Here is a 16,824-nt window from a genome sequence, read left to right on the forward strand (position 1 = left end):
TTGTAAAAGCGAAAAAAAAACTTGCGACTTACAATCATCCTCTATACACTACACAGTCTACATATAAAAAAAACCTTCTGATCAAATAGGGGTTGGAGAATGGAGATATACAATTCTCCTCAACCGGATTCTTGGCGCATAGTACGTATAGTTGTAAAATAAATTGAAAGTGTGGCAGCACAGACGACGAGACCAATTCAACACAATGAAATGCTGGAAAAACCCAGTTCGTCATATATAGTCATATTATACAGCAGGTTTGTGTCTGTTTTTGCTGCAACACATCAGCAGTGCGCGTTTATTACTGCGCATTAATAATATTCGAGTTGATTACTTTATATTTACAAGCTACCGAACGTCTATATTATTTTGGAAGTACATGATTTTGTGAAACGAAAGACTCAAACGCCTGTTGGTTTTTTTTATATAAAAGAGCTGCATGAAGATGGATAGTCTGTTGTTGGTTGTGATGATTTTTCTCTTCACTTTTCTGTTTTTCATATTTACAACACGTTATCACAATTTAGAGATGGATGCATTACAAAGCATATCGTAAAGAATCGTAATTTGCACGGTAACAATATCTGATAATGGAAAAGTGACGCAGGTCACTTTCACTTTCAAAAAACTGATACCATTTTAGGTGACGCATTGTGCGCTCGTTTTAGAAATTGTATCAAAAATAAAGATGTTTCACAAGGGATAATCCTTTTCTTCTTCTTTTTGATTGCAGCTCATTCGTCATATATTTTTCTCTATTTTAAAAGTTCCCACAGTTTTTTGTCTTATAAAGTCTTACATTTGAAGAAAATCACAACACACAACATCCGGCGGTCAGATGGATACGATTTACACTGACTTTGCTAAGGCGTTCGACAAGGTTGATCATGGTATACTGCTAGTCAAGTTGAAAGACTTCGGCCTTTCTACTAACCTCGTTCGTTGGTTTTCCACGTATCTATGCCATCGGTCCCAATTTGTGGTCATTGGCGGATCGAAATCATGTCAGATGATGCCCTTGTCAGGAGTACCGCAAGGATCAATCCTTGGACCGCTGATGTTTATAATGTTCATCAATGATCTGCTCTCGTCGCTCTCTTCCTGTTCGGCATTTGCGACGACTTGAAGCTGTACAGGTCGATCAGCAGTGAGTACGACTGCTCCCTGCTGCAAGAGGATATTGGTAAAGTTGTCGATTGGTGTAAGGTGAACAACATGGCACTGAACGTGGAAAAATGTGCTGTGATGTCGACTACTCACAGCCGTGACAAGGTTGTATTTCAGTACTCAATTGGAGCTTGAGAGGGTATCTGTCTAGAAGGATTTGGGAGGTTTTTTTGACGACAAGTTTTCATTCAATGACCATATTGACAATATGACGTGTAAAGCCTACAAGATCCTTGGATTTGTCCTCATTAACCCTTCTCTACTCGTCCTTGGTCCGCAGCCATCTCGAAGACTGTTCAACCGCCTGGAATCCGTAACAAATTGAACGAGTCCAGAAAAAGTACACTAGGCTGTTCTATTACCGCTTCAATACGGCCAATCCGCGACCACCCTACGACGAACGTCTAAGAACATTGAAGATGAGATCATTAGAGACACGCCGTTTAGAGACTGATGAGATTGTGCTCTACAAACTGCTGCACCGTCATATGGATTCCAAAAAAATGCTCCGATTTATAGAATTCAACACAATCACGATGTTTACTTTACCGAATTGGACCTTGACGTCACTGATGTTTCCCTGGACTTTTCAATCTCTCGATGGCATTTTCTACTTTCTATTCTATTTTTACTGTTTCATTGTGACAATTTCTTGTTCTTGGTTGTAATTAATAATAGACTGATTTGTTATTGGACCGCGAGGTCTGTTAATTAGTCTTAAAACGTGAAAAATAAAATAAATAAATAAATAACATTCGTAATGCCATTGAGTTAGCTGCTGTAAATTTCTACATCAAAATCCTGAAGTCCAGAACTGGAAATTTGTTGGACCATGTGGAGTGATGAAATCGCTGGAACCAACCCACTATCACTTCAATAAATCCAAAAAGTTAAAAAGGAAACCAATAAAAATCTTATACAAAAATCTCTATAAATCCCGAGTTCTAGAACTGGGGAGATGGTGGATGTGAAGTGATGGAATTGTGTGAACCAACGAACCAACCTATCACCTCAATAATTCCAAAAGTCCAGGAAGGAAAAAAAAATCTTCAAAAGCCTGGAGTTCTAGAATCGCAAATATTTAAGAAGCCAAAAAAGCTCTCAGAAAAGCAGGTTACCTCAAAATTTCTTTATCTGAAATGTCTTAACATATACGATGTCCCTCAAAAAATAAAAATAAATGTAAAGAAGCGTTGAGATCTGGAGAAAGACAAAAGAATTTTTTAACACTTCTATCAAGTGCAATTTATTTATGGTTTGACTGGAAAATTTCTTTTGTTACGGTTTAAAACAGGAAATAGAACTGCACACAGGATCCAATTTTTAATGTTGAAGGAAAATTTAAGTAAGGTTAAGTTGAGGATAGTTTTTCTTTAACGCTTTTATGGAAATAGTAATTTTTCCAACAGAACAATATCAAAAATTAAGAGTTACTTTCAAGTCAGCAGAAAAATTTGCAAGTCTGGGAGTACGCCTCGACTTTGCTAAATGCGAGCTTATGGTTTTTTTAAGGTTAACAATAGAAAAGAAGTAGCTAGATTTTCGCCGTAGCACCCGGAATGAAAAGACGGAAATTGAACTTCTTGGATTTTTTTCTCTCGTTCATATGGATAATTGGTACTTGTCAGCAATAAATGAGATAATGGATTTACATATTAGTAGGTGCCGTACTTGTTCGAGACTGTTTTAATACTGTTTTAAAATCAATACACACTGCTGATAAAAACGCAACAATTACGTACACAAATGCGCCATTGCGGAAAAAAATTTAAAGAAGAAAATTGAAAAAGCTTAATAGTAGATATGTAGGTAGATATATGTATAGATATGATACTGTCCGTTTGTGAGTGTGTATTATATTCCTTCGCATCCATTAGAACTGTGTTATATCGTTAATCCGATTCGATTTTACAATTATTATATCGAAACAGTATCGAATCATATGTTGATAAATTGGAACGATATTTAAGATAACATACAGTGACTGTTTTAACTTAAAAGCTTCACACATAATCCAATAAATAAATATTTTGTCACTATATACAGATTCCAGCGGAAATAATTTAATTTTTCAAATTGTTTTAAGTAGTCCCATGGCTATGGCGCCGCTTAGTCGAGCAAGATAAAAACGATTTCAATTAACCATTCACTGGATGGAATGTAATTTTGACTTTTCTAAAACTGTATGAAATGGAAATAATGTAAAAATTCTAAAGGCAATGAGGGCAATGATGACCATTGACATTTCTTTAATAGAGAATTAATGGAATTTACCCATAACCATGAGGTGAATAAATGGACTATTAATTTCTTAAAACATCCACACATTGAAAATAATTGCGGCTCGTCAACTTTCAGCATCCTGGACTCTACTTAAATAGTCGAGGAATGCCTTCAAATACATTTCTAAAAATCCAAAACTGAATTCTAGATTTTTAGAAATTTATTTGGAGGTATTCCACAACTATTTAAGTAAAGTCCAGGGTGGCGAAAGTTGACAAGCCACAATTATTTTGAATGCATTCCTTAACATTTTTGACGAAAGAATTTTTTTTTGGTAAAATCTGTTGTTTGCGAGTGAAAATATTTTTTACATGCTACATGCGTCGAAAACCGTACTTTGCATGTTTTAAGCACTCCTTTCGATGCCCTCAGCATGTAAAATCCATTACATAACTCGGGATGAAAATGAAAACTCTACTTTTCATCTTTTTATACCTAGTCATGTAAATCCTGAGTTATGTAATGGATTTTATCGCATACGCGGTGTGATTCCCCGAAAAAATTATTCACCTAGGATATATAAACAAACATTATACTTCTGTAAATTGTCAAAGTGTCATTCGCATATCTTGTTGTCTCGTTTTCGCTTATGCGATAAAAAAGAATATGCACGTATGACAAGCCGTCTCGGCAAGCCTCGACCGCCTTGTCATACGTGCATAATACATATTTATTACATGCTGAGGGCGTCGATTGAAGTGCTTAAAACATGAAAAGTACGGTTTTCGACGCATGTAGCATGTAAAATACTATTACATGCTACATGCGTCAAAACCGTACTTTAGTTTCACTAAAAGTTGATTTTAAATTTTTAAGAAAAATGGTTACTATTTGGTTGACTGTAGTTCTCGTAACTAGATGGTAAAGTTACGGTAATATTGTCGACAACATTTTAACCAAAAGTATTTTGTGCTAAAACTATGTACATATCTCACTTCGTTCGGGCTACAACTACAAGGGGTCGAAAACCAGAGAAAAATCTCAAAACTCCCTCATTTTCGGCAACGACACATGAAAAACGTTTTTGAGAGACGTGACGCATACGTACCTGCGCTACTTAATAACTATCTCTCATAATTTTTATCGATCGTTCCATAAACAATGTTTATTAAACATCTAAAATGAATAATTCGATTAGTTTCAGTTTAAAAAAAAACTTCCTGCAAGTTTGTCTGATTATTAAATTTAGCTGGTCTGGTATACTGGTATACGGATTTAACACCTGAATGACATACTCACATTGCGCTTTAATCGACTTTTATTCCCCTTAATACGATTAAAAAATAATAACAGATTTCAAAATCTTCATAAAATTATTGCTAATTAATGATTGGATGAATATTTTATGGAATTAACTGTGACGGACAAGAATGAGCCCGAGAATGGAAGAAAAAAGTTCAACATAAAATAAAGCCCAAATAAAATCCAATGCAAAAAAATGACGACGATGATGATGGCACTGTAAAACTAATACAATTTGCACAAACATGTCTGAGAAAAAGCCATATCTGGTTTTGGAAGATATTTCAACATTGAGATTATTACTAGAGTTGTTCTTGTGAGAGCAAACATAAATCCTTATATTTGTAACATGCCACATGAACATTACAATCAACGGATCAAACATGAGTTTCAAGTATAGTACCATGAATAATGTATGATTATAGTATTATTATATAGTTTGCTTTATCGAGCAACAGGTAAGTCTGTGAAGCAACGCATGCGTAAGGACGCAACACGACATCTAGCTTCAGAGCACCATATGTATATGCCGTATCGATACACCGCGTAAAATTTGTAACGGTCGCGTATAGTGTACAGAGTGAATTTTAATGTTTTTTCCATAACTAAAATCCATATTCGAAAAGAAAAGGTAATGTCTAAAATAACATGTATCACTACAGCTCATCTTCAAATGCGGAATGCTATATGTTACTCGTGGGTTTCTGAAACTAGATAGCAATTGCGCAAAACTATTTACTTGAGAACCCTTTTAATATCGCCATAACTGCATGCATGTTATGTGGAAATAGGAAACGTTAGTTGATGTAGCGCAGAATAGAAAATTATGAATTTTAAGTAAACCGTAAAATAGTTTTGTATTGATGGTCATATCAATTTTTCGAATTTGTCAACTGGCAAGCTGAAACTTGTGTAGTGAGTATGGAGGTCGAGCAGGTCAAGGGCTTCAATAAAAACATTTTCGATATAGATACAGTTCAAGGTTATTCGAAATGTCAAAAATAATTCACAGAGACCCTAATCTGAAAATTTTTGCGCTGAAAATTCGAAATAGAAAGTTCACGAAAAACCATAGAGGTAGACTACCTAGACTCGAAATTCATTGTAAAATCGTATCCCACACACCACTAAAACGAAAACGTCAACTTTAGTATTCTTTTGACATTTTGAGTGTCCCTTTACTTTTGACATTAGGAGTCCCTTTTACTGTCTGTACTCGAAGCTGTCACACACACATTTAAATATATGATTTTTCATTTTAATTTGTCAGTTTGTTCTATTGAGAGGGCCCTTTCAAAAATGAACGTGAGAAGTTCTTTTAAGCGTTAAATCATCCCATTCTCGTATATGGAAGCGTTCAAATTAAATTTTTCGTTCATTTCTCGGACAATCGTACACTTAAAATTCAAATTCTAAAGGGCCCTCACAGCTTGAACTGTGCAGTGCAACTCCGGGGTGAATAAATATCAATAAAAATCATACACCAATAAAGTAACAATCGTTAAGTTAAAAAAAGCCGCTACTTTCTGTCTACCATAAATGCCGCCATTAAACGAACTTTTATTTATTTGCGACAAAACATAAGCGGCACTCGTCCGTGTATGATTCACCCATACTATTTTAAAACAAAAACCGCCATGTTCATCCCCGCCACTCTGCATCCATACAGTCAGTGGTTGTACGACTGCGCGTTTGTGAAACGTATACCAAACCAACTATTTATGTGGAAATGAAAATAAATTTAACCTAAAAAATTGATGCTTTTTATGTTATTTTAAAACCGGATCACAGAGTTATTGAATTGAATTTGGAGAAAATGTACTAAATTTCTATTTGACAGGCATTGCATGCTTCAAACGTTTACAGATAAAAATAGAAATGCTACAACAATTCAATAAATTTAATTCAATTAAAATTGAAGCAACAAGCGGTTAAGATTCCATTCAAAAATGAAAACAGCGACAAAATGTATGTATGTTATACGCAATGCAGATTTTCGTCAGCCAATCAAGTTACAGATTCAAGTCAGCCGCACCCAAATGACATTGCGCAATGACAATGTGAACCGCTTCAACTCAATTTTGGCCGATATTTACATTTTATTTACAAAAAATTGTCGAACAATTGGACTTATTGTCCGAATATCTTGTCGTTTGTTTCGATTTTGCGGAAAAAACGCTCTCCGTATCGGTAAAATTTTAATTCCATGCAGTGCGACATTTTATATGAGTAGCATTACCATACCGACGGATCTATATAATCAGGGACAACGATACCGCAGTTCTGACAACCAGCACCAGTCGCGACACTGTGTTTAACTGTCGCTTTGAATTTTTCTTCAGTTGCACTTTAACCACCGAAGTAGTCGGACTTGCTTGTGTGGTGTTTAAAATTGTGATAAGAAAAGAAATTTTTGAATTTGAAGTAATCCAACTTTTGATAGTGAATACAGCCAGATTTACTAGAAGAGCATCGATAGTATAATTCTGTGGAATTCTCAAATATCGTACTTTAATCGAAATTATTAGTGTAGAGAAGCTGCTGCTTTCCGTTTTGCCGATCAAGGGAATACACATTTAATTGAAATTAGAAAAAATGGTAAATATTGATCTTCTATTCAATTTAATAAATTTATTTTTGGTTCATTATTTTCGTGTAACGGTTATAGTTTGTGGTCAGATGGTGTTTTGTAAAAGAGTTTACGAGCATCAGTTTTAATTGAATTAATGTGTGTGTGTACTTCTATTTTTTTCGAAGAAGAAAAAAAACCTCTTCGTTACCTGTCGCTACCGTCTTCGTAAAATTTTACTTTTGTCGCAATGCGGGACTTTTCCGTGTCACTTTTGACTACACAAACACCACTCTGTTGCTCATGCTTGTATTATTTTATTACTTTTTATTACTGCAGCTTAAATTGTAGTTATACTTTTATGCAAAGAAATTAACTTTATCTCCGCGCAAAAAAATGTATTTTATGCCAAAAAAAATGGATTTTCTTTCGTTTGCGTTTGATAAAAATTCAATATGAACGACACCCAGACACCGCCTTTTGCTGTTTGTGTATACGACTGATGTTCGGCTAGCTGATTCATAGCGCGTGGAATTTTTCGTCTTTTTTTTGTTTGACGTGTCAATTCAATTAAAATTATGCAAAAAGTTAACTTCCGGCAATGTTTTACCTATTTCGTAGAATGAGTAGATGGAGATGACAAATTATGAGCATCATCTGGGTAATCGTTTACCGTAGCCAAACGTTTAGTCGGAAACGACCATACGAAAGGCATAGTTGAGAAGCAGCTGCCTGCTGCAAAGTCCTTACTTGATCTATATTTTCTTGTATGTACTTTCAGAAAAAGCTCAAAATTACTGTTCATACAGCAGAAAATATTGAGTTTCATGAACAGATTAGAAAATTAATTTTTATCGTGTACCCGTTTTCATCTACTTTCTCGTTGTGATCTCTGAAATTTTCAAATGAAACAAGAAAACCGATCACACATCAGTGTTAATTATTGCCAATACAATAAGTCGACAACACATGTCATTACTAATCGTTAATTCCGATAAAAGCTAAAATTCGGTATAGGTCTTCAGATAAAAGACCTTAAGTGGTAATTTCTTGTCAAAAAACACATTAATTTAAATGATTCATTTGGTTAGAGTGGTGTGATTTCGTTTCTGCTTCTTCCATTTTTCATGTATTATACCCATTGAACATTCTATTCGTGCTAACGATATGTACCGTTAATTGGATGTATTGACTTCTTTAAAGCTAATTTGAACACAAAAAAAAATTGAATCCATTCCGTCCTTATTTCGTTACGAAGAAAACAACGGGTGTGTGATAGCGTGTAGGAAAAGTTTGTAGTTTCTCAGCTGTGTGAGACAAATGATGAATGTTATTTGTCCGTAGGAAAAAACTGCTGACGCAATAAAAAATCCTGACCCTTTAAAATTTTCGAACACACTACCACTACTACAACTATCAATATATCTGTTTTTAGCTGTCTCGTTGACATAAGTACATCGATATCGACATTTTATTGATGATAGGCTATAATCGCGGTGTTAATAGAAACTTTACCCAATGATGACTGACATTTTATGATAAGATTACAATACTTCACTTTACATAAAAGCATTTCATTCATAGCAACAATTCAGTTTCGATACCTAGCTGAAAATTCTTTCAGATCGTTAGTGTTTGCTAGTATTGTAGCAAATTTGTAGCCACATTCGCTGAATTCATTATCGAGTGTTAACTTAAGTTAAATGTTTCGTTCACTTTGGATGGCATTTCAAAGTCCTTGTTGTTGTTGTTCCAAATGGGCTTTGCCCACATAATTTGTGGCGTGGATCTACTGATCCGTGTACAGCCAATGTCTTCTATTGCATTCGATAGTTCCGGAAACTATCTTCACACGCGCTAATGTCGATCACACGTTTATCTTTGTCTTTCTAAAATGGCGTCTTCACCATTTTGTTACGAAATCGTGACGTTCTACTTTCACTTAAAACTCCACTACACACCAATGAAAGTATAATCCAGGTTTGGAATGTTCATACAAACCGGAGGACACTAGCGATTTCATATAAACAAACTCACCTCTCATGAAAGTTGAGTTTGTTTATATGAAATCGCTAGTGTCCTCCACTACATAGAAAGTGTGACATTCGACCATACCTTGTGTTGACGTCTACACACGCCCTATTGGACAAAACTGTTCTTCTATCAACGGCACAAAAACACAAATTTGAGCTCGCTCCAATCCTCAGACTGGCTCAAACGGACGCCCATGCTTCCTCACGGAATCTGAGAACCCATAGTATTTACCAGGGGCCGAACGTTCTTCCCAGTTGAAGGCTGAACTCTCAAATGTCCTCTTAGATGATCTGTTGCTTGAATGACACATTTATCTTCCTCTTACATAGATCATTGTCAATGTTTTTTGAGATGACAAAAAAATTGTCATTTTCGTCCAACTAACCTCAACGTTGGAAAAATGAAATTTTCATTTTGTTGAGGTTAGCTGGATAACATTGACAATTAATATGTGAGAATTTGAGAAGAATGGCTACTTGACAATGACCTATTGGCGAGAATGTGTATCAAAAGACGTTTTCCCGTTTTTCCTCTCCTATCGGCTGTGGCTAGATTTCGATGGTATCGCGTGTGGAAATTCACGCTATCCGCGGTATCCTAGATACCGGGAAATCGTTTGGCAAAAATTACGGATACCGGGAAATAAAACCACTGCCGAACAAACCCACCGGGAAATGTATGTACCGGGAAGTTCCCTTTAGCTTTTTGGCTACCGGGAAATTTTGACTCGGATACCGGGAAGAAAACATCATTTCCAAACGCGGATGGTATTAACAATTCAACATCTTCATGCGTTGGCAAAGTGTTTTTTGTTTAATGTTTATTATCTCAAACGATCAAACATTTCGTTTATTTTTCTTATTTAGGTCGTTGGTTCGTAACATGTACGATACATGATCGATCATTTGATCATAATCAACTTGTATTGATTATGCGTGTACAAATATGTTTTGTTTTATAGTATGTCCATTACACGCAATTCTATCTGACTCGAAGCTCTTCTACATATTTGCCGATGCTTGGGAAATTTGTAGCATAACCGTTTAGTAACATTCACTTTTCATGAAATACACGAAACAATTATTTTTTCTTCCATTTCCTTTCTGTTATATTAGAAGTCAAAACAAGCATCAAAAATAAATTAAATATTTAAATTTAGATCGTTTTCTCGTATATTGACCGGTTGCTTCCCTCCCAATCGTTTACTAATTAAACAATGATTATATTCCATGGAACAGAACCATTTTTATTAAAATAAAAAAAAAGTTTTATGCTTAATGATGCAAACAGATGTAATAAGTAGAATGTTGTTCAACTACAATATTTTATACAGCTTAGCCGTGATTCCTTTAATGACCATTGCCATGGCGTGCATAGAATATTATACGAATGGTATGAATAAATAACGTAATTTGATTTGATTATATGCGCGGGGAAATTATTATTGATATTTTAACACACAGTTTGTTTTCATTTCAATCTATCACAATATTTTGAAACCAATATCATATACCATGATAGCAACACAGTAAATATTCGAAATATCCGATCCATGCGATCCCATTGCAAAACAAATCATTACCGAGCGATCCGAATCAATTCGGTCGTTGATTATGAATGCTACTTGTCGAATGAATTGATCATACATCACTTCGATATAATATATAATTATACTTAACCGGTGTGAAACACTGTGTGTCACCATTCATTCAATTCGTTTTTGTGTTAATAAATGTCTCTGAGACGACGAGGAGGTAAACTAGACGTTTTGAAATGACTATTTGGATGGATCTGTTCTTTGTTATTTACATAATTATTGTGACTACGGCACTTTTTTTTCTTCTTCTTCTCTTTCTCGTTTCATTCAACCATTCATTTCAGCTAGATCTGACTCGTGATCGTGATGTAGTATTTTTAGTTTCTGAATAAAATGATTGTTGAATCAACCATCGCACACTATATATTGCCAGTATGATGCTATGTCGGTACGGTAAAACGAATGAAACGTGTTCGCTTTATAATTCTAAAAAAATAGCTATTCTGCTGACTAGTTAGTAAATGGGGTTGTCTTAAGCATTAGGAGCGAAGTGACTTTGGCAACTCATCGTGTGTGCAAAACCAACCTTATTTAGTGACGTCAAAATCATCACAAATTAACACAATTTTAGTCAAAAGATTCCACGCAAAAACACATTCTCAGCCATAACTAGCACATAATACATGAAGCATCTACTACAATACTAATATAATCCGTGCGTAAATATTAGATTAGCGTATGGATCTGTCAATTTTTGCTCTGATATAGCGTAGCATCCACTACTACAACGGATCTGTCAGTGTGCATGCTTGATTTCCACTTACGCCGTTTATGCTTCATTTAACTAAACCACGCCTATTTTTTATTGTTTAAAGAGTAAACGAAGAGAAAACGGAACGTAAACGACGTAAGTGGTAATCAAGCATTACTCCACTTAGTCACTGAAAAACAGGGGTACCAATTATGAATATTTTGACATTACAGTTGATAAAAAATATTTCCCCCACATCGTTTAGAAAACAAGTTTGTTGACTGCAAATTAGCACTGTTATACAATAATTGCTGATTTATTTTAGCATAATTGCCCATATGACCTTCACAGACGTTAGCTATATTTCCATGTGAATTCTTAAAAGAAAATCCGTTTTGTAAAACCCTAAATGTTCTCAATACTTTTTTTTTTACAACAAAATGTGTAACATACGAGTATGCGATGAACCGAATAAATGTGCAGAGAAAAAAAGTTTTTTTTTGTATATTTGTTAATGTCAAATCCAATTATGACGTCAATTGTGTTTGATTAACTGACGAAAAATACATAGGAATATGTTAGGCAAACAACAAATTTGTATAAACTGAAAAGCCAAATCATCAAAACTTTGTTTATTGGTGCTAAAATTCGACAATAAATTACCATTTTATTTGCATACAAATAACTCCAGCTCGCATACGTACATACGTACATACACTCATATATTGCTGGAGATGCTTCTCTGACGTTTTCTCGATCTTGTTTTAGTAGTATTATACAGTTGTTGGGTGTTTTTTTTTTCATTATTTTGTTTCTCATTTTGTGTAAATTATACTGTCGTCCCCTAAAACAATTCGCTGGCGGAACGTGTTTGTTGAGGCCTGTTAGACACGTCTTGTGCTGTAATTGATATTTTTAATTCCGTCATTTAAACGTATGGTTAAACACTGTTTCAAAATGTGCGGCGAAATTAAACACCTCTTCAAAATTGTGGCTGAATGCCATGACATTAAGATTACATTGTAGCGGAGTTTGTTTTTTTTTAATAACGTCATCGTGTACAGAGGTCGGATTTACCAAAATGTTTCCAATACTATCAAACATATCAAAATTATTAAAACCTCAATCAGACACGACGTGTTTGCATCAAAAATGATACTCAAAACTCAAAGTTATATCTCGGAACATTTATTTTTCCATTAAAATTGATATTTACCATCCACAGCGAATCGGCAGGAACAAAACAAACCAATTAGCCATTTGTCAAATTAATTTCTTTCCAATAATTTACCCCTCCCATTAAAAATAGGTCCACATAAAGTCATCCCTGACCCGTTACCAGACAGTACGTCACAAGCACACCAAACTGGGTCACCTGCAAACTAACACACAAAAAAGAGGAATCCAATAATACGGAAGAGCGATTCGCTCAGCCTCTGTGTTAGTCGTAGATGATACATGATGCAACATTTTACCATATACCTTCTGTACGTATGCATGCAGCAGCACACATTTTCAGAACGCTGGATATTAAATGTATTCCTTCCACTATATTTCGTATTATGTAGTTTATGTTATTTCCCTGCAATAAAACTGGGTGTTGTGACGTAATTCCAGTTTGGAGTTGTCAAAACCAGCTAAGTTTTATTTCAACTTAAATTCTCCGATTTCCCCTGGCCATTCAAGTTAGCTGTTGGGTGTTTTTTTCCACTATAAAATTAAATATACCATTTTACTAGCCTTTGTTCAAATGGCTTTATTAGGTTCTTGTTTTTGGCAAGGGCACTTTAGTTGGATGGAATAATGAAATTAAAAACGGTTTTAAAAGTTAAAACGGTTAACACCACTAGGTTTAACTGAATTAGGTTGTATTGCAGTTATAGATGGGTCATTTGAGAACAATTTAGAAACCATGACTCTCGAGAACCATGACTAAACTTAACATCAAAGGTTACCGTTATGCTTAAAAAATCGGTTCTATTAATGCATTTTGTAGAGTTTAGCTCAATGAGATCACTCGCTAAAAATGTGTATTATGTTTACATTACATACATTTCCATCTAAAATTAAAAGAAAAACATATAATGGGTACGGCGGGGAATGGACCAGCCAAAACAAGTTTTGTATGAAATGTCTTCGTTTTGTGCAAAAGCCCCACGAATTCGCATTGAACCATAGATACAGCTATAACCACAGTAACTATCGCTGAAACATTAACTGGTATGAGTTGGTAGTTTTATTGAACTCTCTGTTTCCGAACGGTTTTTCGAAATCATTTTAAGCGTTTCTTCGTTTCATATATTTGGCGGGATTCTTAACATATCTCCATAAAGACAAAGAAGGGATACAATTGTTTATTTGTTTTACATTTCTGTCTCTTTTTGTGTCATTCGGTCACCTTTTTTCTCGTCACAAAACTTAGTTTTTTTTTTGCACTCCTGTTAATGATTTCTTTTGCACAAAATGTTCACATATGGCTACATTTGTGGTCGATGAAGACGAAAACTCATCATCGTCACATCACGTTGGTATAGATACACTCGTTGTATAGGAATGGTTGTCATCCGAATGTTTTGCTTAGTGTCTGGGTTATTGACATGATTTGACTCGTACTAATGGCGTGGCAATGAGTGCAGACCGAAAGCGTATCAGAATACGATTGATTGATTCGTGAAAGTAATTATGTTGACTTTTTGTTTGTTTCATGATTTCATACATTCGATTTATTTACCGAGATTGCAACTATTTTCCACTGTTGCTGGCAAAGCTGATGCACATTGACATATATTTTGTTGGAAAAAGTAATTTATTATTCACTTACTGGTTGGAATGATTGTGTTTAGAATATGAATCATCTTTAAACACACGATATGATCGTCTTTCAGTCGATAATGTTATAAGTTTAAATGTGACGTTATTTAGCGTGGAATATTGCTTTCTCAAATGTTATTATGATTCGTACCTACTGTTGGGGGGTACTAAGAACTGCCGCTACAAGATGTGATGTGACTGCTATGAGTTTAAATGTAATCCATTTCCGGGTATATATACAAAGTGGATATTTAGAATATCCGATTTGTCGAAATTCGAATATTTTCTACACTTTTATTGTCATCGAAAAGATCGATCGAAACGAATTGACATTCTATTTTAAAGATTATCTGCTACGAACGATTTACGGCATATGCATACGAACACTGTTGTAAGCCAGATTAAGAGCAAAGAATTGTTTTGCGGATTTAAAAAAAAAATAATCTGGCCACTGTTAGAAGCCTGTAGCAATTTTACTGAACAAAATTTTCTATATTTTTTTATGATCCATACTGAGTGAAGATGTATAACGCGTATTCATTCGAACTGTGAATGCTAATCTGTGCGCACAGTCTTATCGAGTCGCTAACATTGCGATAGAGTTATTTAATTGTTAATAAAGTCGATTTTATTTTGCGCCTTATCTTATCAGAGCACAAAAATTTAATTCAATGAAAAATACAGTCGAAATGTTATATAGCACTGCAGTAGAGCGAATAGGGTTTCACAATAATAATTCTGTTTCATTTTTTGCTGTTCTTCAAGTTCAATGTGCAAAACACAATCTATGTGTATGATGAACAGAATGATATAACAGCGAGTACGTTGAGAGTGTGGGTAACTACACGTTCCTTCAGTGCAGTGCCGAACTGGCTCAAAAAAGCCCTTCGGGCGTTGTATGGCAAAATTTCTCAAAAAGCCCTTCGTCGTCATTTATCCATACAAAAATCAAAAGGCCATTCGGGAAACGCCCGAACGCCCATAGGGCCAGTCCGGCACTGCTTCAGTGCGGGTTCGCGGGCGGTGACAAAATGAGCGAGATTTTTTTTACGCTTTCTGACATACGGATTTGTTAAAAATAACTGTAGCTTTGACAACACGAACAGCAACGATTTCATGCACACCGCGACCTACTCGATTTTACAAACAAACGTTGATGAGGGTATGTGTCTATAGAAGAATGAAGTTTAGAAACTAAGGGTAAAATCTAACAATTTAGTACTTTTCTTCATCAAAAGTCTGCTGTCACTGAATTATTTTTTCATGAACAAACTTCACTGCTGTGACATTTCATGGAAATGAATCAATGTGAAGTTGTTGCACAAAAAAATAGTACAGTGAGAATGAAGTACTATAAAAAAATGTGGCGCCTCTACAGGCCACCCGTCTCGGCGATGAAATTTAACAATTTGTATGGCCTTGGAACTAGGTCTGTATAGGTCATTTTAGCTGTCAAAACGTCATCCATAGCGACATAACCAAAAAACTATTGTTGACAAATGTTCGCAAAAGCGTTGTGGTTGGGGCTTTGTGGACGCTCTCGTTCTTTTTCGACAAAAATCGTTTTTACAGTACGATGGAACCAACCTTCTTGAAAAATTAAACTCGTTAAAATAGGAGGCTCAGTTAATTTCTGACGCTTGTGTATAAATTTGTAACAATCTAGAAATGGTATGAATTTTTTGTGGTTCTTATCTCGAAAATTATTTTCGTTTTACGTATTTTCTTGAGTAAACAAATTGAACCGATATGTTGCGCGTAGTACAACATTTGAATAATAAATGTGTTTTTATTCCGATCATTTACAGGCTGATCAACTAACAGAAGAACAAATTGCTGAATTCAAAGAAGCATTTTCACTTTTCGATAAAGATGGAGATGGCACAATCACAACAAAGGAATTGGGAACAGTAATGCGATCGTTAGGTCAGAATCCAACAGAAGCTGAATTACAGGATATGATAAATGAAGTAGACGCAGACGGTAAGCGATCATTTTCCATTTATTCCATTTTTTTTTCGGATTCGATAAATATCAAATATTATCAATTTTGTTTCGTATTTGCCTTGCTCTATATACGACTGTGTGTCAAATCTAGGGACTCAAAACATAAGTGAAATTTATAGAAAGGAGAAAAGTTTGTAGTTTCGTTAGTTTTGGTAAAATCAATCGAATTGCATTCGAAAAACAGCCAAAGGCCGACGTACCAGTTTATTCTGAAAACAACAAACCGTCCTTGGTCTTATAGCTGAATATCCGTATTTTCGACGTTTATAAGCTTTTCTTTCAATGTATTAGAAGAAATTTACGTACCTACGTATAGAAAGAGACCGTTGTCATTAATGAGCTTATTTATTACGTGCTAAAGAACTTTATTTGCCAATATATAAGCGGAGAAATCGAGCGGCGAATGGATATAAAAATTTATAT

At 35.0% G+C, this 16,824-nt stretch overlaps 1 protein-coding gene across 1 annotated transcript in view; it reads left to right on the forward strand.

Annotated features, from left to right (window-relative positions):
• The first annotated feature begins 6,982 nt into the window (after positions 1-6,982).
• LOC119071490 (calmodulin) overlaps positions 6,983-16,824 on the forward strand; it is a 30,945-nt gene continuing 21,103 nt past the window's right edge. Inside the window, exons 1-2 of the mRNA XM_037176342.1 lie at positions 6,983-7,290; positions 16,203-16,377. Coding sequence (XP_037032237.1) covers positions 7,288-7,290; positions 16,203-16,377 — 178 coding nt within the window. The 5' untranslated portion in view covers positions 6,983-7,287. The remainder of the gene's footprint in view (positions 7,291-16,202; positions 16,378-16,824) is intronic.

This window comes from Bradysia coprophila (genome assembly GCF_014529535.1).
Source record: "Bradysia coprophila strain Holo2 chromosome IV unlocalized genomic scaffold, BU_Bcop_v1 contig_5, whole genome shotgun sequence".
Taxonomy (NCBI): domain Eukaryota; kingdom Metazoa; phylum Arthropoda; class Insecta; order Diptera; family Sciaridae; genus Bradysia; species Bradysia coprophila.